The sequence below is a fragment of the Ursus americanus genome, chromosome 29, assembly GCF_024610735.1.
Source record: "Ursus americanus isolate L20-20 chromosome 29, mUrsAme1.1.p, whole genome shotgun sequence".
Taxonomy (NCBI): domain Eukaryota; kingdom Metazoa; phylum Chordata; class Mammalia; order Carnivora; family Ursidae; genus Ursus; species Ursus americanus.
The window spans coordinates 4997404-5023472 of record NC_142155.1 but is presented as its reverse complement, the minus strand read 5'-3'; the positions used below and the strand labels follow the sequence as shown (position 1 = coordinate 5023472).

At 39.5% G+C, this 26069-nt stretch overlaps 1 protein-coding gene across 1 annotated transcript in view; it reads left to right on the top strand.

The window, feature by feature from the left end:
* The window catches only part of SH3BGRL2 (SH3 domain binding glutamate rich protein like 2), a gene marked incomplete at its 5' end in the record, with an annotated part of 58210 nt that overhangs the window by 20108 nt on the left and 12033 nt on the right, over nucleotides 1-26069 (top strand). The window contains one exon of the mRNA XM_045805462.2: nucleotides 14620-14805. Coding sequence (XP_045661418.2) covers nucleotides 14620-14805 — 186 coding nt within the window. The remainder of the gene's footprint in view (nucleotides 1-14619; nucleotides 14806-26069) is intronic.

The window sequence follows — 26069 nt, the reverse complement described above, 5'->3', positions numbered from 1 at the left end:
TCGTCCATGTTGTGGCATGTATCAGTACTTCATTCATTTTTGTGGCCAAGTAATACCCAATTCTATGGATATATAATGCCAATTCTTGAGCCCCACCCAAGCCTTACTGAGTGAGAAACTGGGGTTGACGTCCTTTCCAAAGTCTGTTTTGATCAGCCTTCTAGGAGATCCACGTGTACCTGTGGGTGGAGAGCCCTTGCTGCAGGGGGGTGGGGGAGGGGCATGAGGCTGGAGAGCTGGGCCTTGTGGGAGTTTTTTCTTTCATCTCAAGGATAATGAGAAGTTACTGAGAGGTTTTTAAACAAAGATATGAAGCCATTAGGTTTATGCTTTAATAAAAAAATCATTTTAGCTTCTCTGTGAAAAGCAGCTTGGGGAAATCTGGTTAGAAGAAGACACAGGGAACTGTAGTTGAGAGACAGTGGCTTGGCATGGGCTAATGGGAGTGAAAATGGAGAAACACAGATAGGTTCAAGAAAAATTTTAAAAGCAGAATGATGATTAATTGCATCATCAGGGAGAGTCAAAGATGAAGTTCAGATTTCTGGGTTGGACAGGTAAGTGGGTCTTGGTACCATTACTAAGATCTTCTGAATTTTCTGATATATGAGTAATTTTTTGAAAAAATATTGTATTATTTGAGAGAGATAGAGCCCAAGGTAGGGAGGAGCTGGGGGAGGGAGAAGCAGACTCCCTGCTGAGCAGGGAACCTGATGCGGGGCTCGAGCCCAGGACCCTGAGATCATGACCTGAGCTGAAGGCAGACACTTAACCGACTGAGCCACCCAGGCGCCCCATACGTGAGTAAATCTTAAGCACCCATTCTTCCCCCTAGAAGCTCTTCTTTGTGTCAAGCCCCAGAGACATGTTGAATGACATTTGAATATACTATCTGGAAAATTCTCTCGGGAGATGTGCCACACACATCTAGAACCCTAAATGACATTAATTTGTACTAATATTGTGTAGCTCTACAAAAGTATAAAATGTCTGAGAAGGTAGAAAATAAAGTTGTAACCAAGGTGTTTGGACTCAGCTGTGTGTAGAAGTGTTACCAAGCAAGGTAAATTTGCGCACTTTAGAGGAAAGAGATGATGGCATGTTTTGTTGAGAGGAAAGAAGAGGTTTTAGGCTACATTCAATTCTCAACAGCTGAGGCGCTCTGGCTGGATTGGCCGTATGTGTGATCCAGTGTACGTCAGGATTCCAGGATGCCGGAAAGCTAAGAACATGAGATCGTGTAGCTGTCTTTCTACAGTGTTTATTAAGAATCAATTGTAAAATTGAGGAATGGTAAAATTCTGAAAAGGTAGTGATCTGTGCTTGAGAAGAACATTCTTGTCTGCCCTTAGAAGGGAGAGGGTAGGACAGTAAATTTCTGGGAGGTATGGCCAGCAGCAGAATAGGGACTTTAGAAATGGGGAGAAATGGGCAAGGTAGGAGGGGTAGAAGTTTCAGGACTTGGCAGCTGAAGGAAAGAAAGAAGGAGATGACCTCATGGTTACTAGGAAACTGGAGAAAGAGCTGGCTGTTGGAGCTCCTGATGGAGCAGTTGTGAAGAGAGGGGACTGCTGGGAGAGACACTGGCTTAGTTTTTACCATGAACAAGGAATTATGTGGGATTAAACATGTAAGCGTGGTTTTGAAAAATAAAGTTACTAACTTGAGGTGGCAGACTTTAGATACTCCTTTATCTTTTTAATTTTATTTCAGTTCTGGTATTATCTCACTTAGTTATCTTTTAAAATTATGCCAAGCATTAGAAGCAAATAATGTCTCACTAACCTATGATCTGGAATGTGAAAGGAGTTGACTCAGCTATTCTGAAAATACTTGTTCCCAAGTCAGGAAATACATAAAGGTAATGTTTTCATTAATGGTGGTTAGATCTGAGGTCATGGGAGGAATTGTTCTGCCAGTGGCGGGGCAGTAGCAATGTCTCTCTGATCTGTTCTGAATTATTTCTTTAAACTCAAGAACAATAGACCATAAACTCTGACACCTACCTAAGATTCAGTTAGGGAACTAGATGAAGTGATTGGATTTAATTACATATAAACCTTCTTAATCTTAATCTGTAATTCCAAAAGGGAAACAACTGTGACTCAGAATAAAAAAGGTATTTTAGTTGACATTGGCTCTCAGTGTTAAATACGCCACTCCTGACTTTAAGTCCTAGGGCATAGCGTGGGGACGTTGGTTAATTCCTCTTTCCTTGACTGAAATCTCTTGTTCTCCCTATTCCACTTTCTAGTTTTAACTTTCGCATTCCTTTTCTTAGTTCCCGTATGCAGCAGAGACGGGAAAGTCAAAAGGTTATTCTTGTGAACACACGGCAATGACTAGCACCTGTTTCTTGAGCTCCATTCTGCTCTCCCCAGGGCCCTGGACGGAGGTCTGCTCCGCTCCTCCCTCTAGGCTGCTTCAGCCTGCTGCCCGGGCAAGGATGGGAGCGTGTGTGAGCAGGAGCCTGGGTGGAAGATAAACCCTCAGAGAGCACGTGCTACTAGTGAGAAAGTGTTATGTTCGTATTTAAAGGAAACCCATTCTCAGTGAAATGTACAATCCCAAAGAGTGGACCCTGCGTTTAAGTCAAATGTTAAAGTTTGGGCACTATCAGGGCTTGAATATTGACTGCCCGTAACTCACAGCTCACTTGGGAAATGAGCTGTATGTAGTAAGGCAGAGGCAAGTGTTTACCCCTATGCCTGCTTCAGTGCCTGACACCTGCCAGACCTTCAAAATGTCCTGGCGGAATGAACAAATGAGTGAATCAAGGAATGAATAGAGAAAGAGAAGCCAGGTGACTGTGGAGTTGTACTGGGTCCAGGTATCCCCAGTGACCAGCAGAATACGCTTGCTAAAGAACAGAATAGAAGATGAGGTTCATGGCCTTAGAATAAAAATTATTAAGGGGCACTTGGGTGGCTCAGTCGTTTAAGCATGTGCCTCTGGCTCAGATCATGATCCCAGGGTCTTGGGATCGAGCCCCACATTGGGCTCCCTGCTCAGTGGGGAGCCTGTTTCTCCCTCTTCCTCGCCTGCCACTCCCCCTGCTTGTGCTCTCTTTCTCTCTGTCGAATAAATAAAATCTTTAAAAAAATAAAATAAAATAAAAATTACAGTAACAGTAACTAAAGCGTGCATTGAGTCTCTTCAGTGGACCAGGTACTACTCTGGGAGCATTACGTCATTTAATTTTCACTGCTGCCCTCTGAGCTGAATTATGATCTGCATTTCACAGACAGGGAAACGGAGGCTTTGATAGAGTAAGGAACTCGTCTGGGGTGATACCGATCCTTCCCTTTCTGCCTGCCCAGGACTAGAACATGACTCAGAGCAAAGTGGCCCAAATGAGGATCGGGCCACTGCCCTTGGCGTCATTGTCACAGCGTCCTAACCATTGTGAACAAAATGCAGATGAATCAGGGCCCCTCCCAGATCTCAGAGCCAAGCTTGCCGGCGCCAGACTTAACTCCCCACCTTCCTTATTCTTCACACTGTCCGTGTTTTTAGTGCTACCAAACCGAGCGTGGAGAGGCTCCCTTCGTTTTGTTTAATCACAGAGCGTGTGGTTTTCATTTAGGTAGGTTATTTTTGTAGCAGTGTTCAGTTTTGGACTTGTAGGCAGTTCTCTTGTCATACTGAGTCATCAACAAAGTTGTGTTTTGTTAATAAAAACAGGGAAGGAGGGCAAGTTAGGGGAAGGAGGTGGATTGGTGGGTTGAGTTTGTGACAGCATTGCTTTTGTTGTTTTGTTTTAGCCGTCAAGTTGGAGGTGATGTGGGGACAGTTAAGCATACATTTCCTAAAAGGCTTTGGAACGTGGGATTGACCCTTTTGAAAGGGACCAATTTTGAAATGCAAATTTTAGATACATTTTCATAGAGGTGATAATTCAAGTTGTGGAAGTATGTGATGTCTTCAAGGGCAAAAGTACTAATATGAAGAGAAAACAGATTGTAAAGGATATTGCCCAGACGTTAAGATGTCTCTATTTTGCCAGATTCAAGTGCTATAAGTGTATGCTAATACTCCTGTCTTTTCTGACTCTAGATTTAGTACCATGTGTCATTTATGTTAACCCACAGAAAAGATATTAGCAGTATAATATGCTACTATGTTTACTGTGAAGCTCAGATTCGATTTTTAGGATTTCTTCATTAGTCTGGTGGTAATGCTCCACTCCCAGGCATGCTAGAATGCTTCTAGGCAAAGGGTATCAAGATTTAAGCCATACTTTTAGAAAATATGGTGGGATTTTATTCCCTCCATTTTTGCTGGTTTTGCAAGATAGGAATTTGCAAACTTACTTTTAAAACGTAGCATAAGAAAAAGGCACTGAAAAATTAGAATAATAGAATTTAATGTTTCTCATGTTTGGAGCAGAGATTTGCCTTCTGGCTTAGAAGTTATTTAGACTCAAGCATCATAAAGACTTACACGTTATCATCTTGTGTGCATGCACGTGCGTGTTTCCTCTGGTCCCCACGGCTTTCTTAGTGCAGTCGTCTCTCTGGAGTTTTTTTGATCACATACCCTAAAAATAATTTTAAAAATTCCTTGAGCACCTATCTGCAATATGTATATGTTTTAAATAAATGCTGTGTATACACTACTATACTAATAAAAGATATGCATCATAAAATGTCCACAGAATAGCAATAAAAGTCATGGGGTACAGTTCACACAGTATTGTTGATCTTATTTTTTAATGATAAAAAAACGTTTCTCTCATCAGAAACAGTTTTTCTCAGCAGGAACCGTGTGAGCTCACAGTCAATACCACCGTGATCAGGTGGGCATTAACAGGTGCCGTTGTTGAAAAGGTGCCTCCCCGAGGCCGGAGCTGCCGCTGGAGGGTGAGCAGCGCTGGAATTAGAGCGCAGCGGTGATCGCTTTTCGGGTCCCGTTCATTAGTCATGCGAAAGCTGTTGGATTTTGATAGTTAAAACTATACTGTCTTGCCTGATGTCAGTGAGTTGTTTCTGAAAACCAATTGAAGGATTTTACATTTTTACCCTGAAAATTTTGCAAACTCTGGGAAATTTTCTATTTGAAAGACTTTTAATTAGGAAGTTCTATTTCTAGGTTTTCATACTGTTTTAATAGATGACAAGCACTGTTTTCAATAACAAAATAATAATATCAAACATTTCCTAAAATCCATTCTGTAAAATAGTTACTTGATGAAGTATCATATTTACCTTGAATGGATGAGTCAAGAAAGAAGAGGGTGGGGGCGCCTGGGTGGCTCCGTCGTTTCGCGTCTGTCTTCGGCTCAGGTCATGATCCCAGGGTCCTGGGATCGAGCCCCACATGGGGCTCCCTGCTCGGCGGGAAGCCTGCTTCTCCCTCTCCCGCTCCCCTTGCTTGTGTTCCCTCTCTCGCTGTGTCTCTCTCTGTCAAATAAATAAATAAAATCTTAAAAAAAAAAAAGAAGAGGGTGTGTGTCTGTATGTGTGAGAGAGAGTCTGGTGTATGTTAGTATGTTAAGTAGCTTACTACTGATACACTTGTCATCATAAAAAAAGTCAGCACATTTGGAGCAGTTTTCTTTTTTAATTACAAAAAAACCTTGGAACATACTTAACTTTCTAATGGTAGGATAATGTTCTAAACATTAGACTAAGTACTTAACAGAATTTATGCATGCAATAAGATAACTCTGAAGATTATAAAAACAAAATATATTTGTAATACAACTGAAATATCCTACCCCAAACGTGTATGTTATGGCAACTATATAAATATGTTTCTAAATCTTGTATCCTTGGAAGATAGTATAAAAAATACTTGCTTCAGGATGATGAGATCATAGGGGTTTTTTAAAATAAAAAATTATTAAATTGCAGATGACTTACAAAAATGGAAAAAAACCCCAATGCAGATGAAGAAAACAGGACCAAAAATGTGGACCGATTCAAAAGAAAATGTTAGAAGTATTTATTCAAACTCAGTAATGTTTATAAACATATTGAGTGCCTATCAAGTAGCAGGGACTGTGCTAATAATACACAGATGAAAAAGCACAATTTTTTCCATCATTAAAATGTTATTGCTTTAATTTATACCATATAATATTGGCTGTTTCAAAAATTGTCCTGTATTTCATAATCCATCTGTTTCTGACACTCTGATTCCTTAAAACTCAAGTTTCAATCTCTTGCTAGACAGCCTTTCTCATTGTTATCTTTGACTTGGTAACCTGGTATTTGCTTTCTAGTCAGATAACCTGCAGTAGACACCGGGCATACAGTACTTTACGTGTAACCTCATGTTTAGTTAAGCAGTGCTAGTACGTTGACGGTTAGCAGATGGCTTGCTGGGGTTTTTTCTCCCCCCTGCCCCACTCCCCAACAAGGAACCATATTGGCGAGTGTTCACCTGCCCCTAAGGGAGAACCTGGCGAACATGAGCTTAAAAGAACAGAAGTTTTGGTCTCTCCGAAAGTCTGCAGGCTGATTTGTTCGGGGCCTGTGTTTCTAGGACTCTCTTGGCCTTTTCCTGGTGCTTACAGGCTCAGGGTGGAAAAGCTGCCTCCCACCTCTAGCCCTCACACTGAGGTTCCAGGCAGACAGGAGGACAAAGGGCAGGGACAAAGGGCCTAGTATTTGCTTCCATGTGCTTGATCAGGAGAGCAAAGCCTCGTCTAGAAGCTCCGCTCAGCAGACGTGGGCTCACACCTCCGGGGCCAGAGCTGGGTCACAGGGCCGCCCAACTGCAAGGGTGCCTGGGCAAACTAGAACTTTGGTTTTTCAGCCGTCGCAGAGGAGGGGCAACTGGTCTAGCGTCTGCCCCATACTTTCTGCCATCTGCATCCTCTTTATGACAGTATAATGCCTAGTGGTTCAAAAGTGAGGTGTTAAAGAATTGGCCATGAAATTTTTGAGATGCTCTGCTCAGTTGCTGGGAAGTTCCTAGGGTCTTTGACAAGGGAAAGATCACGAGTCCTTTCCTCCCTTCGTGGTGGCCAGGAGTTGTCTTAGGGCCCTTTCCCTGTCCTTAGTTCAGGCCATCCCCTCCATTGTAAGTTTTGTCAAGTTATAGGAACATTTTTACTTTCTGTTTTCTTTCTTCTACCTTTGACTTTTTCTGTGGGAGATACATAAAAGGTCCTGATCAGTCCTATATCTACCTCAAGTCAGAAAAAAGAAAACTGTGTATTTGAAGTGTGAAAGTAAGTGAAATAAAGAACTGTTACATTGAATACCTAAAGCCTTTGAAAGTACCCAGAAGTCACTTTATATTTTTTTGCAGAGGGCCCCATCTAGGGCAAAGAAGGGAATGCTCGTGTGTTTGAATGAAGGAAACAACTGAACAAGTACCTTGTGTTGCATAGCTCTTTTTGTATTTAATCCTCTCATAAGTCTATGAAAAAAAATTGGGTCCATTTCACAGATTTGGCAACTAATGCTGAGAGAGAAGCTTTGTAATTTCTCCAAGGCTACCCAACTGACAGGGCCAGTATTAAACTCTGGAAAGTCTAACTCAAAAATACACACTCCCCTTCCACTCTCCAGTTTTCCTTGTTCACTCTTCTATCTGTACTTCATTTGTCTTTAAACTTGCTTTCCCACAATTATGCACATTAAATCTCAATTAAAAAAAAACAACTATCTTCTTCAAATTGATTATTTCTCTTTATTTGCTAGTGACTCCCAAGGTCCCAAGGTGCAGCTTCAGCTGTGTATACCCTAGAATTCAAACATGGCTAGACATGTCTAGAAGCCTATGGAAGGATTCTAGCAGGGGCTACTTAGTTACCTGAATTAACTGTCAGTCTTCTGGGAAAGACCTACTCTGAGGAGAAGAGAGAGTGGAGGAGTGCAAGTTTACTTAAAAGTGCCACAGAGTAGGGGTAAATCTGACTCAAGTACAATGTAATTTATTTAGCCTGTCCTCTGACCCAATCGGAGGGACTCCTGGAGCCAGGAGGTTGCCAGTGAAAGAGCTACAGACTTCTTCACTAGGATTTTCATGGGTCAGTGAGTGTCCATGCCAGGTCAGCCAATTCCGCAGCACCAGCCCAGACAGTTGATAGCCTGGGTGCCTGTGGGGGGGGGGGGGGGCTCACCGGGGCCTGGGTGCAGGCCTTGGGGTTCTCAGCGGGGCCAGGTCTGTCCTGCAGGGATTTGGAGTTGAAAGGCTAGACGTTCATTGCCTTTGTTTGGGCTGTCATAACAAAATGGACTGGGTAGCTTATAAACAGTATAAATTTATTTCTTACAGTTCTGAAGGCTGGGCGTTCAAGATTAGGGTGCCAACGTGGTTGAATTCTGGCAGAAGCCCTCTGCTGGTTGCAGACTGCAGATTCCTGGCTGTGTCCTCACGTGGTGGAAAAGGGCAGGGATATTCTTGGGTCTATTTCGTAAGGACACTAATCCCAGTCTTGAGGGTACTGTCCTTCTAAACTAATGACCTTCCATAGACCCCCACCTTGTAATACCATCACCTTGGGGGTTAGGTTTCAACATATGAATTTTGAGGGGAAACAGAGACCATTTATTGATGCAGGGCCCCTTAAAAAGCTTGTTTCAGAGCTTCTGGAAATATTGGGGGAAGTGGATGGGGGTGATAGAATCCCATGGTAGCGGTTGGAAGCAGAGTCAGGGAAATAGTGGTATATTTGCTTCATTCTCAGTGGCCATCAGTTTGCAGATATATCAACAATTTAATTAAAACATTTGGGCCAAACAAAATACTACATTATGCACTTGGAGTTTTAAAAATTAACTGACAATAGCATTTAGTTAAACATATAGTCCCATACAACTTTCTTCTTCAGTATCATTGGCAATGTTAGAAGCAAAGCCTTTTTCACATTCAGGGTCTACAGATTGTTCTGAATTATTTAGACAATTTACAGTTACATGTAGCGTCCTACACACACTGCTTTTTAAAATCATACGGCTTTAGCATTCATGGAGAAATACTGGCATTTGATCTACGTTCCTTTTTGGCTAAACTTCAGTTACATTTGTTCCTAAATTAAATTACCAACTCAGTTTGATCTCTAGAACAGCACCTGGAAATCTTTGATGTTCAGGGCTGGAGTGATAATTCTTTAATCATCCATTCAGTTAATATATACTGACGGCCTCGTGCATTGCCAGTCTCTGCGCTTACAGAACCGACATTGTGGAGAGAGATGAGCATGAAGTCAAGTACACAGATAAATAAATCAAATTTTAATAAATTTAGACAGCAGAACTTCAGCTAAGGTGGTTAGAGAGGACTCTTCATGGTAGATCATTCTAAATGACGAGACAACCAACACCGCGGAGAGTCAGGATGAAGGCTTTCTGTCACTCTGGCCCTTCCGTGTGTGAAGATCCTGTCTATTCGTTAACAACTGTGTAGTGAGTGCCACATGCCAGACACGCTTCGAGGTCCTGGGGACACAGCAGTGAACAAAACAGGAGACAAAATCCCTGGCCCTGTGGAATTTATATTCTATTGGGGGAGATAGAGAAATAAATACGGAAAACGTACAGTATGCCAGGTGCTAAGTGCTAGGTGACAGATGAAGCCTTGAAGGGAAGCAGGGAGTTGGGGGGTGGGGTGCTGGAAAAATGCAAAACCTGCTTGTCAGGGAGGGCCTCATTAAGAAATTGAACTTTGAGCCACCAGTGGAGATCTTTGGTCTAGCTCAGGGCTGGCTGGCAAACTTTGTGAGGGACAGACTTTTTCTTCAGGTTTGGGAATCCCGTGCCTCTGTTGCAGCTCTCAGCGCCGCCCTGGACGGTATGGAAATGAGTGGGTGGAGCTGTCTTCCAATACAACTTTATTCACAGACGCTGAAATTTGTATTTCATGTGATTTTTTACATGTCATGAAATACTATTTTTTTTTCCAACCCCATTTAAAAATATCCCATTTTTGACCATGGGCAATATAAAAACTTATGAGCTCGATTTAGCCTGTGGGCCATAGTTTGCCTTCCCATGATCTAGCCTAAGAGATTTTGGAGTATCTGTTCCTTTTAATTGGTTTGGATAATGGCGTATGTTTGAATAATAAAATCCAACTCTCATGCTTTTGTAGATATCTTCCTGTTTTGGGTCCAACAACTTTTTTTTTTTTTTTTGGTTGTTTTATGAAGAAAAGAATGAAAATTCATCTGTTTATTCAGTGACAAATATTCATTTCACTTGAATTTATGTCTTACAGCTTTTAATTTCTAGACTCTGCTATGCAGTAATAGCTTTTATTTTCAATCCATCATACTACAGTATTTCTGAAGACATTTTAAGTAGCAGTTAAGAATTTTCTTCAGGTAAAGCTATAGAAAAACTCGATCAAGTGGCTTAAGCAATTAAGGGTTAATTTGTCTAATACAGAAAGGTTTAGAGCGGGCTGCACAAGACTGGTGTGGCAGCTGTACCCAAGCTCCTGTCTTTCTGCTTGACCATCCTTAGCATATGGTGTTTGTTTTCACAGTTGCAAAATGGTTTCTGTACCTCCAGGCACCACTTCTGCGTTTCTTCAAGAGAGGAGGGAGAAGGACATAAGGGGCTTCGTGTTTTTAGTCATTAAGTGGAGCCTTCCGGAGAACGTCTGCCTTCTCTCTCATTGGCCGGAACCGTGTCATGTGATGACCCCTGGCTCCAGAGGAGTCTGGGTAAAACAGGGTTTTGTAGCGGAGCATGTGGCTTTTCCAAACAGAACCAGCCTTATGTTATTAAGAAAGGGAGGGAGATTGGCTACTGGGTAAAAATCCAGCATTATCTGCCATGGCTTCTGAGTGTGTTAAAAAAACAAAAACAAAAAAACCACCTGAGTTATAGGTCCTCCATCATGGCTGAATTGACATGGGTGAAGACCCTGACTGCAGTCCCACTATTGCCCCACAGTGTACTTCTCTTCCACTTGTTCCTCACATCTCTTTTGGTATTGATTGTAGGGTACATTTTGTTTCGGGATAGTTGAACTGTGGGGAGGAGAAAGCTCTTTGTGTCAAGGAAGTGACTGTGTATGTTGTTGTTATTTGAACTCCGGTACATGCAGTGCCCTCGACAGCTTCCTGTCGCCGCATGGGAATCCTTCTGTTACCCTGCAAGCCGTCTCTTCTCCCAAGTCCCTGCCGCCGAGCTGGCCTGTCGCCCTTCCACGTAAGCCAGGGCTCCCACAGTTGCAGGCCGCGTGCACCCCAGCAGATCTTAAAAATAGCCGGTGGTGGCCGCTCGTGACTCATCTTCCTTCCTGATGCTAATGCCACAGAGAGCCACTTGAAAACTTCCTGCACCGGGTTAAATTTCTGCCCTTTGCGTATTTTATTGATTTGCTGTAGTATTAATTTTCTGTGGCCTTAGCTCTTTCTTAAGAAAAATTTCTTTTTAATCATCTGGCTTTTCTTAAAAGTTTGAGTAAACATGGAGGCCAGTGAGTAACAACTCCTGGGGCTTCAGGTCCTGTTGGAAAACCTGATTTATAGAAAACAGCACCTCTCTAGAGCCGTATACTACTGTTCCCTTCCGTGTGAAGCGCTCTTTCCCAACATAACTTTCTTCTATTTAATCTTTTGAATATTGACATATTCACACTGTTGAAAAACCTTTCAAGTTCACACATGGGCGAGTGAAGACTCTTGCTCTTACTTTGTCCCTGTCGCCTGGTACCCACTCCCCCAGCCCCTAGACAGCTATTTCTGTCAGTTTTTTATGTAACTTTCAGGAATTCGTTTTTTTTTTTAACATAAATACAAGCAAATACAAATGCGTTCCTTTATTTTCTCTATTTTTAAAAAATGTTCCTAGTCTATGCACAGTTCTGTTCACCCCCCCCCCCCCCACTTACTAATGTACCTTGGAGATCTTTTCAGAGCAGTGTTAACAGTACATACAGAACTACTCTTTTTTTAAGTTGTTCAGTATTAAAGTGATCTTTTTGAAACACAAACCTGGTCCTGCCTCTCTGCTTTCCTCTGTTAAACTAGAGATATAATTATTTACATTTTACTCCTTATACTACTGTCAGTTATCACCTTTGTTAGTAACTATCCTTTGCTTCTTCAGCATTGTTAATGTGTAATGATGCATTTGAATTTTTATTTAAACAGCAACTAATTTGTTCCTTTCCATCTCCCTCAGTTTTACTGAGATACCATTGACATATAATATTGCATAAGTGTAAGGTACACAACACAATGATTTGATATATGTGTGTATTGTGAAATGATTACCACAGTTAGTTAACACATCCATCATTCACATCATTTGAATTTTAATATTCTGTGATACATCTTTCAAATAGTGGCTGTAAGGAGGGAGGCGTGTTGAGACATGGACACTTTCATACATCGCTAACGGGAACTTAAATTGATGTGGACTTTTTGAAAAGCAGCTTAGCATGGGTCCGTTAGGAGCCTGAAAAACGTCTCTACCCTTTGATCTGAGTTTCATTCATAGGGCTTTGTCCTAAAATAGTGTAGAGAGTTACAGTCAAAGATTTCTAAATAAAGATGTTCACTACATGATACTTCTGGTGGTGAAATTTCCAAGTATTATAAATACCAATAATTGAGTAGTGGTTAGCTAAAAACACGTGCATGATGAATTGCTAAGCAGATATTAAAATTCATGCTTTTGAAAATTTTTTAATGACAGGACAGTACACAGGGTATATTTTTGAGTGAAAGGGGCAAGATGCAGCTGTTTTGGTTGAGTGTGATCCTATGAAAGGAACGACCAGTTGAGCTGTAGGGGATTATAGTCCAGCAATAAATGCTGGGGGGGGGGGGGGCGGGGGTTAGGGGGCTGGGAAGTAAAGAAACTGTGTACATGTCTTTGCTCTTTCCTAGTATTGAGAGTATATGAGTGTCTAGGCACTCACATTTGGGGAAGATGTAGAGGTGGGGTGGATATTATGTGTATGTATATACATTATATGGAAAACTCAGGTTTGACTGTGAGTCAGTTTCATTTTTGATCACTCTCATGAACATTTGAAATGTCTTGGATATGTAAAGCTCTGCATATGGACGTTAAATCCAAACCCTTTCCTCCAATTAAATTTTGAGATGATTGTAGGTAACTTCTTGTTTGCTTGTTTTTACAATTTCTAGACTTTTAAAAATGCAAATACATTGCTTTCATAGTCAAAGGAACTGGATCATGAAGGACATTGTGCTATGCTAAGAAATGTGTGTGTGTTCTTCCAAGGGCAATGGGGACCCACTAAATAAATAGGAGAATGACATGATCGTCTTACCAAGAACACATACGAAGACCTTGATCAAAATAGGTGACCACTTTTGACCTCAGTATCAACCTAGTTTTTCTGCCTTATATAGTTACAAAGAGAAATTAAGTAGGATGAATAATACCTTTTTTTTGCAAGCCAAAGTTTCAGAATAATATAACTACATTTCTGAAATTGTGTACCAGTGAGGGGAAAATGTTAACTTTTTCAGAAATGAGAACTAGCTTAATTCAAGAAACTGAGATAATGCATCAAACTACCATACGGTAGTTTTCTTGTTTTCTGATACTACCGAGTGTAAAGATGTCCTATTTGGCTAGCTTTGTATTTCTGTCCATACTAACTGTGCCATCTTGTTAGTCATTCATAGACTTCAACCCAGTGATCAGAATCTCTGTGCTCATGACATACAACAGATTCCCATCTCAGAAACACGTCACTGAGGCTTTTGGGGGGGAAGCTGGAGGAAACTGGTAGGGGCAATCAGTATGTGAAAGTTTGTTCCTCAAGCATTTTATTTTTTAGATGAGAGGTCTTTCTGATGTCTTGACCTCTCAAAAGGGATTCTTTTCTTTGGCCATTAGAAAATTACTTCACTGCTTAAGTTTGTTCTCTATGTACATTTGCCAGAATCGTTTAGAAAAAGCAGGCTTGTTGAATCATGTTTTACATGCTGTGTTTAAGATAGTGAATATTGTCACCCTGTCTGAATTACTTAATATGTACCCTTAAATAAGAAGATTGATAAGATTTTGAAAACCTACAGATGTGTTTGCAGCTCTTCAAGAGCACATCTGACCCCTAGTGACTGAAGAGGGAAACATGAAGATGAGAGGAACAAAAAAGGGTTAAGAAATGGAGTTCAAAGTAAGATGATGCTTGTTTACTCTCACCTTAGAAGCAGAGAACATTTTTCTCTTGTGAATGATGAAGGGATGCTTTCATGACAGTGGCTACAGCTGTGGAATATCTGAAAGAGACTGCTGAGGGGGATAAAAATGTTGCTGCTCCCGGGAATCAATGAAATGTTGCCATCTCGGATGGGCTATAAAGTGGTTTTGGCAAAGGGAGCTTTCATGACTGTAAATGTCAACTTCTGTAAGTGGGAGGGAGAATGGTTATGGCCTACTGAGACCTGAGTCCCTCACCTCATACATAATCTGATCCTTCCAGCTTGTGCCCCAGAGTTTTGGGGAGTGTGGGAAGGTGAAGAAATCATCGTTGTCAGGATTTGTGTAGATTTCTGTGGGATATCCAGAGAGTGGATGGTGCATGGTACCTACGAAAATTGCCTTTTTATTTTTTTTTGCATCAGTGACCTCTGACAATGAGAAATCAAATCTAATTCAATTTGGAAATATCTACATATTGTTTCAGATGAGCATTTCTCCTTATTTGTTTGTCTTCCATCTTTAGATAAAGAAGAAGCAGCAGGATGTGGTTAGATTTCTGGAAGCCAACAAGATAGAGTTTGAGGAGGTGGATATCACAATGTCAGAAGAACAGAGACAATGGATGTACAAAAACATCCCCCCAGAAAAGAAGCCTGCTCAGGGCAACCCTCTGCCACCTCAGATATTTAATGGTGACCGATACTGTGGAGTAAGTAGCCAGATTGTTGCCACACTATTTCTTTGGGTGATTCAAAGCACAGTTACCTAGAGTGAAGTTGGGTTTCTTCAGTGAGGACTGTGACCGCTTCACCTGGTGCCATTCAGGTTCACAGTCTGACAGAGGGTGTATGAGTCCAAGGACACAGACGATGTGTGAATGTGAGTCTGTACACGTCTGTCTTCTTGTCTCTCTGTTTGAGGAAAGTGGTGGGAAGGGGAGGGCAGTGTGTGTGTGTTTATTGTGTTCTAAATTTTAAAGCAGATTTTTTGATTAATACATTTTGGGGAGAAGAGTGGAAAAGATAGTTATTCTTGAATCTTTATCCCTCTATAGGATAAAAAATTACTAATAGCTGATTATAAACCAGAGTTTGTTTTTTATGCTAATGAGCCAGATGGATCATTATGAACTTCCGAAATAGATTAGGTGCCTTCCTCCTGTATGTAGCGTATGAGAAGATGAAGTCACTTTTCTTTAATGACCTATTTTCCTTCTCACTGGGTTAAGAAAAAAAAATCAAGAAACTTCTTTCTAATGAGTAGCTAGGATTTGCCCTTTGTCATAGTCTAAGTGTATAAGTAAGTGTTTATTTTGGGACCTGTACTACAGTTCTTTACGGCCTGGAGAAGGGGAAGGGGCTATAGTGCTGAGGTGCTTCAGGAGAAATAAATAGCTGTGTTGGATTGGAGTGGCGAAAAGGGATGACAGTTCTTTTGATACCTTGGGAGGAAACAGTTTGCATGTGCATAAGAGAGAGGGAAATGTTGAAATGTAAAGCCATAAAGATTGCGCCTGGAGTTCTTGCATTCACATCAGAGGAGAATCCTGCGCAGGGCACTAGATGTAGATTTGAGTTCTCCTACGACCTCATGTTGGCTTTGACACCTTGGAAAGTCATCTTTCCCTTAAAGCCTCAATTTTCTCATCTTTAAGCAAAGGATGATACTATCTGACTGACTTCACAGGATATTGATGACTGTAAAGTACTTTTTAAGAATAAAGCTTACTGTTTTTGGGGAATTTTTTACATGGTGATCTCATATTTTATTAGGGGAAGTATGTGGTAACTGAGGGTGTATCCCATTCATGATTACAGAGCCTAGAAAATGTACTCTTGTGTCTGCAAACCAAAATGAGATATTGTTGGAACTGTGTATAAACTCCACAGTTCAAAACAAAGCAAAACTATTAGTCAAATAGTGCTAGAAGACTTAAAACACAAATCGAGCAGCTTTCTGTCCCTCAGACTTCCCAGGTATGAGAATTCCTTTGTTCTGGTCTTGTAGTTGAGTGGTAATTCGTCTGGGTGTAGAATTCTAGGTTGGAAAGACTTTTGTTGGTTTTGCTTCATTATCATCTGGTTTCTAGTGATGTGGCGAAGCCTGATGCCATTTTCCTTGATCTTTGTATGTTTTTGCCAGTTTCTTCTTTGCAGGTTTTTAATATCTCTTAACTTATATTTGTATCCTAAAATTGTTTGGTGAATTACCATAATGTAATCTATTTTTCATTCACTGTGCTAAGTGCTCAGTAGGTCCCTATTGTCCAAGAATTACATGATTATTAAATATGTTTTTATATTATTTTCCTTGAAAAATTTGTCCCTGCTTTCCCCCCCATTCTCTTTATCTAGAATACATATTAATTTAGATAGTGAACTTCTTACACTGATTTTCTAATATTCTTATCTTTTTCTTTTTCTTTCATATTGTCCTACTTTGTGTTCTACTTTCTGGGAGATTTCTTTAACTTACCTTTGAATTTTTTCATTGAATTTTTATGTCATCTTTTTTTTCCCCTTTCTTATGTTCAGATTTTTTCTTTTTAATAATGTGCTTTTGTGAGATGAGTACAAGATCTTAGCTCAGTGGAGATATTAAATATGATTTCTTTGAGGTTTTCTTCTCTTACCAGTATTGTCCCTGTTCTACTAATTCCCTTTTTTGTCACTTTGCTTATTTTGGTCTTTTCTCTCAAGTGTGGTGGGCTTTCCTCACATGTCTGGTGATCCTTTTGTTTAAGAGGTGAGGCACTAGAAAGCTAATTAGAAGCTGTGTTTGTGCTTATATATGCATGTGGGCTTGTTTCCCACCAGACTTCTCTGTGGCTTGACTGGGTAGCCTGTTACATTCTTGTTGTAGATATTGATAATCAAATCTACAGGTCTTTCCTCAGATGATGATTTCATTTTTCCAGAGAATGGCCCTTCAGTCTCTTGCTCTGGGGATATCAGCCTGGCTACCAGAGTTCTGGACCTGTACGGTGAGAGGCCTGGAGGGTCTCGGTCTCTGCCATGCAGTTTCCCTTTATATCTCTGTTTTCATGTTCACTGTCTCTTCCATGCTGCTGTTTTTAAGTTCGTTGCTTCCCAGAAGCCATATTTATTAACAGGGTACCTTCTAGTTCCTTGGGGGAAAGTGAGGCACCGGGGTCTAATTGCTGCTTAGGTAGATTTTCAGACAGTCTCCCTGTTTTCTGCCTTTGCCCACTCACCCCACCTTCACAATAGCTGATGCCTCCAGTTCCTGATGTTTCCTGGGGGGCCCCGCAGCTTGTTCAGACACTGAGGTTTGACCGTCCTCTGCTCTCTGATTTCCCTCACCATTTCTCTCCTCACTTCCTGCATACGTTGTGGTTCAGAGCTGTAGATGTCTCCTAGTTTTGTTTTGTTTTTTAATGGTGTTTCTGGTTTTTTAAAAAAAATTCTTGTTTTGTTGATTTTTCAGGATAAAGGAGGAAAAGACATTCATTTGAATGAATGTATTGAATGAATAAAAGGATGTAATGTGAAATAAAGTTAATTCCTTACCCTTGCTTTCACTTCTTTATGACTTGCTAAATCTCTGTGTGTCTTTGCCCTACAGAGTGTATGGAAATTTTGTTCAGATAGACTGGGAGCTGGCTAGAGGCTTACACACTGATTAAACTGTGCTGGATAAATGGCATCTTCTCTGCTTGAGCAGTGTTGGTCCTGTGGGGTTGGTGACAGCAGCACTGGTACACACACTGTCTTTACAGTCCGTGCTAGCAGGAGTTTTGAAGACAGTGTCTGCTCTTATCACGGTCAAGTAAATTCAACTTTGACAAAAGCAAAAGCATTAGAGGGCAACTAACCATGGTCTCATTCATCCTACCTGCTCCTGTGCACCTTGCTTTACCTAGTGATTGTTTACGAGTGGTCTTATCTGGTTGGATAACTTGTGGAAACCTACCACACTGCAAGTGACAGGATCCAGTAAGCATGAAGATTCTCCTGTTTCCAGGAATTGGCTGGAAACTTACTCCTTTATTTTAAACTGGGTGAGCTAGCCATGGGAGACATAAACAGCTGCTAAGCTACTTGGTAATCAGTGTAGACAATTTCCTTCTCTCTGCCCTTTAGTATTTGAATAATCTGCCTGTTGGAAAGAATTCCCCACTGAATTTAAGCTCCTTGGCATCTCCAGTCAGTTCTTCTCACCCCAGAATTTGAACATTGAGGGAATAATGCAGCAACGCCAGATCAGCTGGACAGGGGTCTTGGGGTCAGGAATAGCCATGGCGGGTGTCCTAATGGGGCTGATCCTGGGGTGTGGCCTGGGAGTATTCTTGGCTACCCAGACATAGAAATTTGTCTTATAAACTGTTCTCCAGCTTTAATGTGGATTCAGAGCTTCCCACTCTACTGCCACAAATTCCTTTCCTATTCAGTTGCTAATGTCCATTTCAGTTGTTTGTAGTCAAGAACCCAAATTACACAGACCTGTTGTTCTTGCTATTTTCTGGGAGTATCCCTCCCATGAGCAAGATTCTTCTCTGGAAATGAGTAACCTAAAGGTAAACATCCCCATTCCTAGGCTTTCCTGATGGGTTTTATAGTGTCTGATTTGGATTTTGGAAAGCTTAGGGTCCCCATGTTCAAGTTTTAAATTTTGTTCTCTCTCTGTGGAACTGGCATGTGTGGAGTGCACCAGAAATGAAAATACTTACATATGCACTAAAGGAAAGTATTTACTCCCTTTTCATTTCTTTTCTCCCTCCCTATTCGGGGGGGGGGGGGAGTTTGGATTTTTTAAAATATATTTTTATTTTATTTTACTTTTTATTTAAAAAATGTTTGATAAAAACATACGTTGTAAAAGTTACTATCTTACTTTTAAGTGTACAGTTTAGTAGTGTTAAGTATATTCATTGTTGTAAAACAGATATCCAGAACTTTTTCATCTTGCAGAACTGAAACTCTATACCCATTAAACAACTCCCATTTGTCCCCTCCCCCCAACCTTGATAACAGTCATTCTGCTTTCTACCTATGAATTTGACTATGTTAGATACCTCATGGAAGTGAAATCGTACAATGTCCTTTTGTGACTAGCTTATTTCACTTAGCATAATATCCTCAAGGTTCATCCATGTTGTTGTGTGTCTTAGTCCATCAAGGCTGCTGTAACAAAATGCCACAGACTGGGTATTTTGCAAACAACAGAAATTTATTTCTCACAGTTCTGGAAGCTGGAAGTCTAAGATCAGGATGACAGCATGGTTGAGTTCTGATGAAGACGCTCTTCTGGATTGCAGACAGCCAACTTCCGGAAGTGTCCTTATATGGTGAAAGGGGACAGGGGAGCTCTTATATAAGGGCATTAATCCTATCCTTGAGGGCTCTACCCTCATGGCCTGATCATCTCCTAAAGGTATTTGGGCATCAGGATTTCAACATATGAATTTTGGGGGGATACAAACATTTAGCTTATAGCATTGAAGCATGTGACAAGATTTCATTTCTTTTTAAGGCTTCCATTGTGTTCCATTGTACATTCATTGATGGATTGGGTTCTTCCACCTCTTGACTGTTGTGAATGGTACTGTTTTGAACATGGGTTTGCAAATATCTCTTTGAGATTCCACTTTCAATTGTTTTGGGTATATCATAGAAGTGGAATTGCTGCATTATATGGTAGTTCTATTTTTAATTTTTTGAAGCATCATCATACTGTTTTCCATAGCAGTTGTGCCATTTTACAGTCCCATCAACAGTATGCAAGGATTCCAACTTTTCCATATCCCCACCAATACTTGTTATTTTCTTTCTTTCTTTCTTTCTTTCTTTCTTTCTTTCTTTCTTTTTTTTTTTTTTTTTTTGGTTTTATCTTGTCTTGAGAGCAGCCATCCTAATAGGTGCGAGGTGGTATCTCATTGTGATTTTGATGTGCATTTCTCTGATGATTAGTGACGTTGAGCAGTTCATGCACCTATTGTCCATTTGTATATCATTTTTAAAGAAATGTCTGTTCAAGTCCTTTGCCCATTTTTAAATCAGGTTATTTGATTTTTTGTTGTTGAGCTTTAAGAGTTCTTTGTATATTCTGGATATTAACCCCTAATCAGATATCTAATTTGCAAATATTTTCTCCTACTCTTAGGTTGCCTTTCACTCTGTTGATTTATTCTTTGATGAACTAAGTTTTTAAAATTTGATATAGTCCCATTTGTCTGTTTTTGCTTTTGTTGACTGTGCTTTTGGAGTCATATCTAAAAAATCATTACTTGCCAAATACAGTGTCATGAAGCTTTCCCCCCCTATGTTTTCTTCTAGCAGTTTTATAGCTTTGGGTTTTTTATTTAGCCTTTAATTCATTTTTAGTTAGTTGTTGTATATGGTAGAAGGGTTCAACTTCATTCATTTACATGTGGATATCTAGTTTTCCTAGTACTATGTGTTGAAGAAACTGTCCTTTCACCATTGAGTGGTCTTGGGGAACCTTTGTTGAAGATCGTTTGATCATATATATGAGAGGTTTTTTTTTTTTGGACTCTATTCAGTTACGGGGTCCATGTGTCTAAATTTTTCTTTTTTTAAGATTTTATTTATTTATTTGACAGAGAATAGGATCACAAGTAGGCAGAGTGGCAGGAAGAGGGAGAGCCCAATGCGGGGCTCAATCCCAGGACCCTGGGATCATAACCTGAGCCAAAGACAGACGTTTAACCAACTGAGCCACCCAGGCGTCCCTCCATGTATCTATCTTTATGCCAGTACCACACTGTTTTGATTACTGCAGCTTTGTAACATGTTTTGAAATAAGGAAATGTGAGTCCTCCAACTTTATCCTTCTTTTTCAAACTTGTTTTGGGCTGTTCAGGTTGCCTTGAGATTCCATGTAAATTTAGTATTTTTTTTCCTATTTTTGCAAAAAATGTTCTTGGGATTTTGATAGGGATTACGTTGAATCTTTAGATAGCTTTAGATGGTCTTCCAATCCATGAACATGGGATGTCTTTCCATTGATTTGTGTCTCCGTTCATTTCTTTCAGCAATGTTTTGTAGTTTTTAACGTACAGTCTTTAACCTCCTTAGTTAGGTTTATACCTAAGTGTTTTACTCTTTTGGTGTTATAAATAGAATTACTTTTTAAATTCCTTTCTTGGTTGCAGAGACACAAGTGATCTTTATATGCTGTTTTTTTGTTCCTTTGACTTTGTTGAATTTATTAATTCTTTTATTTAAAAAAAAATGGTAGTTAGAAATAGCAATGCAACCAAATTTCATTTATCTGGGTTCACATTAACCAGTTTGTGGATTAACCATCAAAAGGGAAGAGATAGTGACCATTTAGATAGTCAAGACAAGTTGGTGCAGGTTTGGCTAAGGATGCCAATACTCAGAATTGCTCATTGGACAACGGTGAGAAGAGATGGGATGAGGTAGAATGTGTGGCTGGAGTTACTCACGTAAGTCCTGTCATATAAAGAAGAGAGGACAGCTCACTGAGAGATAGATGACAGAATATTTTTGTAGAAAAATAACCATTTTGATCATTTTCCATGGGGCAACTTATAAGATTGTTTATATTTTAAAACCATTGAATTACTGTTATTACTTTTAGGTGATACTTGTAGAATGTTAAATTTGTACCTAAGCATTGGGTCTACTGCTAATCAAATAAGTTTATATTAAAGCTGTTGGCTAGTTTGGTTTAAGTAATGATTTGGGGACCAACTCTGACTGCCTTTCCCCATATTACCTTGGTTAATTGGAGCCTGAAAATAGACTAGAGATGGGTTAGATTAATCTCAAGGAAGTGCAGAAAGGCTGAATGATGAGGAATGGTTCCTTGTGGCCTCTCCTCTCCTATTCTTTCTTTCCCATCAAAGGAGACAAGGAGATGTATTAGTGTCTTCTAATCATTGGTGGAGGCTCAGAAGCACACCACAGAACACCTAAATGTATGTAGTTGTATTGTTTCCAAGTGCAGTATTTATGTAAGACTTTTGAGAAGATTGTCTTGGGATAATACGTTTTAAGTGTGTTTGGGCATCTTTTGAAGCATGCAGAACCAACTCCCTTAATTATCAATTTTCAGATCCCTGATTCATACATATGATTTTATTTTTAAAAAACCATATATTTGAATTTGAATGTATTGAATTTGAACATATATATATATATATATATATATATATATATATATATATATATATATATATTCTTCATCTTGAACCCAGATTCTGGGGGCACCCAGATATATGTGTATATATATCCACACATAAATACAAGAAATGATTTTCAGCCAGAAGTCTCATAAGAAATTGTTAGAGATATTTAAAGAGATTTTCATACTGAATTGGTTATCTAACATTATTATTGTTGTTTCTTTTTTTCCCCAGCGCCAAAATGAATATGGAAGTAGAGAATATTTGAAAAATGAGAATGAGAAAGAGGGAACAGTAAATACTACCTTTCAAATACAACTGCAAATATTTGGCCTATGCACATTCTCTTTTCTTACAAGTTGATTTATAAATTTTTAAAATCACATTTTTTGATCATATTATATGATATATTATATATATCATATGATATATGTTTCATATAATATGATGTATTATATGTTATATAATTATATATTATATTTTGATCATAATTTATCATATTATATATACCATTTTGTACCCTGCTTTGTTCTCTAACAAAAATAGTTTCCATGTCATTATAAGCTTATTTTTTAGAAGTTGCATCTTATTCCCTTGGGTGGATTATTATAATTAACTTAATCATTCCCTCGCTATGAGTTTGTTTCCAGTCACTTGAAATAATAGTTTGCAACTGGCAAGCTGTTTTGAAGAATGCATTAAATTGAATGTTATTTTATAAAATACATTCTCATTTAAGCTGTTCCATTCTTTTTCTTTTCCTTAGAGTCACTTTTCTTCCTTTCCTTATCAGTTTTCTATCAAATAACAAAAGTATTTGGGGATGTACTGTTACCAAGATATGAAGGGCTATTGTTGGTGGCCCCAGAATCTGGGTTCAAGGTGAAGAAGAAATCATTTGGTGAAATGAAAACTAGTAAAAGTTAAAACAAGATGATTATTATATGTGTTGCTGGTAAAACCAAAGTTGAATTTTTCAGGGCTCAGGGGTGCCTAAAGTCATAGAGTAAAGACCACCTATCTGCCAGCAGCATTTGGCTTGAAGATTTTGAGTACAATTGCAAAATATATTTCATAATAGCAAAAGAAACACTGATATGTTATGGGGTGGGATGCCTGATTTATATGAATTTTTAAGATTAAACAAGGCTTCAAAGAAATTTCACTTTTATAGGGGCTGCCTCAAAATATCCTCCAGTGTTCTAGATCAGGGGTTGGGCCACCTAGTAAATAGTCTTTTCGGACCACCAATTCTCTGCTACATCTTCTTTTTTGTTTGGTTTTCTTTGTTTTATTTTCTAACCATTTACAAATATCAAACCATGCTTAGCTCAGAGGAGGGGCCATCTAGAAGGTCCATTGTTTCCTCTACCTCCTGGAGTTCTTTAGTGGTCACATTTGAGAAACCCAGGATTAGCTGTTTTCCAAGTCTCCTCCGTGAAAATGAAGTATGTCCTCTGGCAGGATGGGGTAGAATGTAGTGATAGAATTTTGACTGATGTTGAAGACTGACTGGCAGTAATTTTGTGTTACCAGAACTCTGATTGTTGGAGTCAATAAGGAAAAGAAAAAAGGAAAGCTAAAGTTTAAAATTTTCGTTATCCACGGGAGATTGTGCTCTGTCTCTAAAATACGGATGTTATTTATGTAGGCTTAATGACTATGTCATCTACATGATAAGTAAGGCAAAGCCCTGAAAGTTACCCCAAACTCATTTTCCTTGGTTACCAAATCCTGTAATTCTTATCTCCTCTGTAATTCCACCCTACTTCTCTCTCAGAACTCAATTCAAACGAGCCTTGTTATTGAGCTTTCTCTAACTAAGGCTCTGGTTATCACTGCCCCTCCCCTAGGCCCAGCACACCTGGGCCTCATTCCTATTACGACCTTTATCTCATAGAATTTTTTTTTCATGTCTTTCCCTTTTGAGGTTCCTTGTGTTCACCTCAGTAGGCTCTGTGGCACATTTATCTTCGTTTCTGCATAATGCTAGGAACCCAGAACATACTTACCAAAAATTGGTTGTATGAATGGGTGAATAGCTACACAGATGTTTTCAGCTGAGCAGGTAGCTAACCTGTTCTGTTGGGTCCCGCCTTGTCAAAATTCTGAGCATTTGCATTCCCATTTTATTAATAAAAGTCAAAGTCAAATGTCTCAAGGGGAAGCTCACTGAACTAAATTTTACAATGAAATCTATTTGGAAAACCACCTCTATTAGAAGCTCACCTATCCCACAGGTAGAATTTTCTTAAGAAACTTCATTTGAATTTGAAGATCTGTATTCCAAGGCCTCCTGTCTAAAAGATAACTTAATCAAGGAGAATCTTCTTCAGATGTTTTACTGTAAATAATCTTATATGACATCCTCACAGATATTAGGAAAGGAAGAAGTCAAGTGATGGGGAAGGGGTGATAGAAATTCCTCCTTATCGCTTGCTGATCAGCTGTACGCCCAGAAGCATAACAATTTAATTAGATATTCTTTGCGGTTTTATCTCTTTTATATAACCGTAGTTTTTATTCTTCTGTCTATAAATGTTTAATCTCCCATTTTCGCCTCACTGAGATGTTTGCTGCAGTATTCTACAGTGATGAATCCCTGGGACGTGTCTTTCATGAAAATGATGGCTTGTGCTGTGAATATTGAAAACCTTCCTCCAGACAGGTTCAGGCTGCCCCAGTTGCATGTTTAACAGTGTATCTTAAATAGGGTCCACATTCGAGGTTTTCTTTCAGTTAAAATGTTTCTCTTTCTGAGCCTTATGCAGTTAGAGTTAATGAAAGGAAAACAAAACTGTTAAAACACTAAGGCCATGTTAATACCATCAATATTAAGACAATAAAGGAGGGTCAAAAGTGAAAAGTCGCTTTTCTTCTGCCCTGCTTTATATGTGCCCTCCCCTGGGCTCCCAAGAGATAGTCTCTCCTGTGAGGGTCTGCGCTGTAGTTTTCTTCGTTATCACCATTCTGTGCCTATATTCCTTGATTTAAAACTTTAGACAGCATGTTTTTCTTTGAAAGATGAAGAGGAATCTGCATTCTTAATAGCTTCTCTCATTTCTCCCCCGTGTTGATTCTCTCTGTCTCTCTCTCTCTCACACACACACAGAGCATTGCTAAAGCTTACATGTTACATTCTCCTCTGTGACTGTAATAACTATTACAAAATATAATAAACAGTTAATATTTATTTTGTTATAAACTATAAATGCTCATCTCTATAGCGCTGTTAAGTTGTGTGTGCATAGAGGAGGCTGTATTATCCCATTCTACTAAATCTCTGTGGCTTAAAGGAGAATGACATAAATGTCAATATCCAAGAGATTCTCTTAATTAATTTTAGCCTCTTCACTTAACTCCTCTGGGTAGTTCTTAAAATGTTATTGCTGGTTCCTTTTCCTATGTTTAATGCAAAATTTTTTTCCCCTTCAATGTGATTTGGTGCTTGGGTAGATGTATTTGCTTGCTCTGCCATCTTCTACCAGCGTGGTCAGAAATGTTAAGCATGCATTAGGAATTTAAAATCCTCGGCTTTGGGCTTACCCATATTTTTGGTGTCTGGCACAGAAATTGCTGAATGAAGCTGTTTCAGACAAATACATCTTACATACCCTACCAGGATTGGAACTGTCAACTATTCTTTCCTTCTGTATCAAGATTCTATGAAATAGAACATAGCATTCATGGTCCTTAACCACTAAATCAAGTTATTCTGCTCAGAGGCTACCCTCAGGCTTGAAAAATTTTAAGAAGGAGCCTCTGCCCATTTTCAGCTGCAGCAGCAGTAACGCTGGTCGTCTTTGAAACAATTTAAACAATTTTTTTTCCTTCTTTTG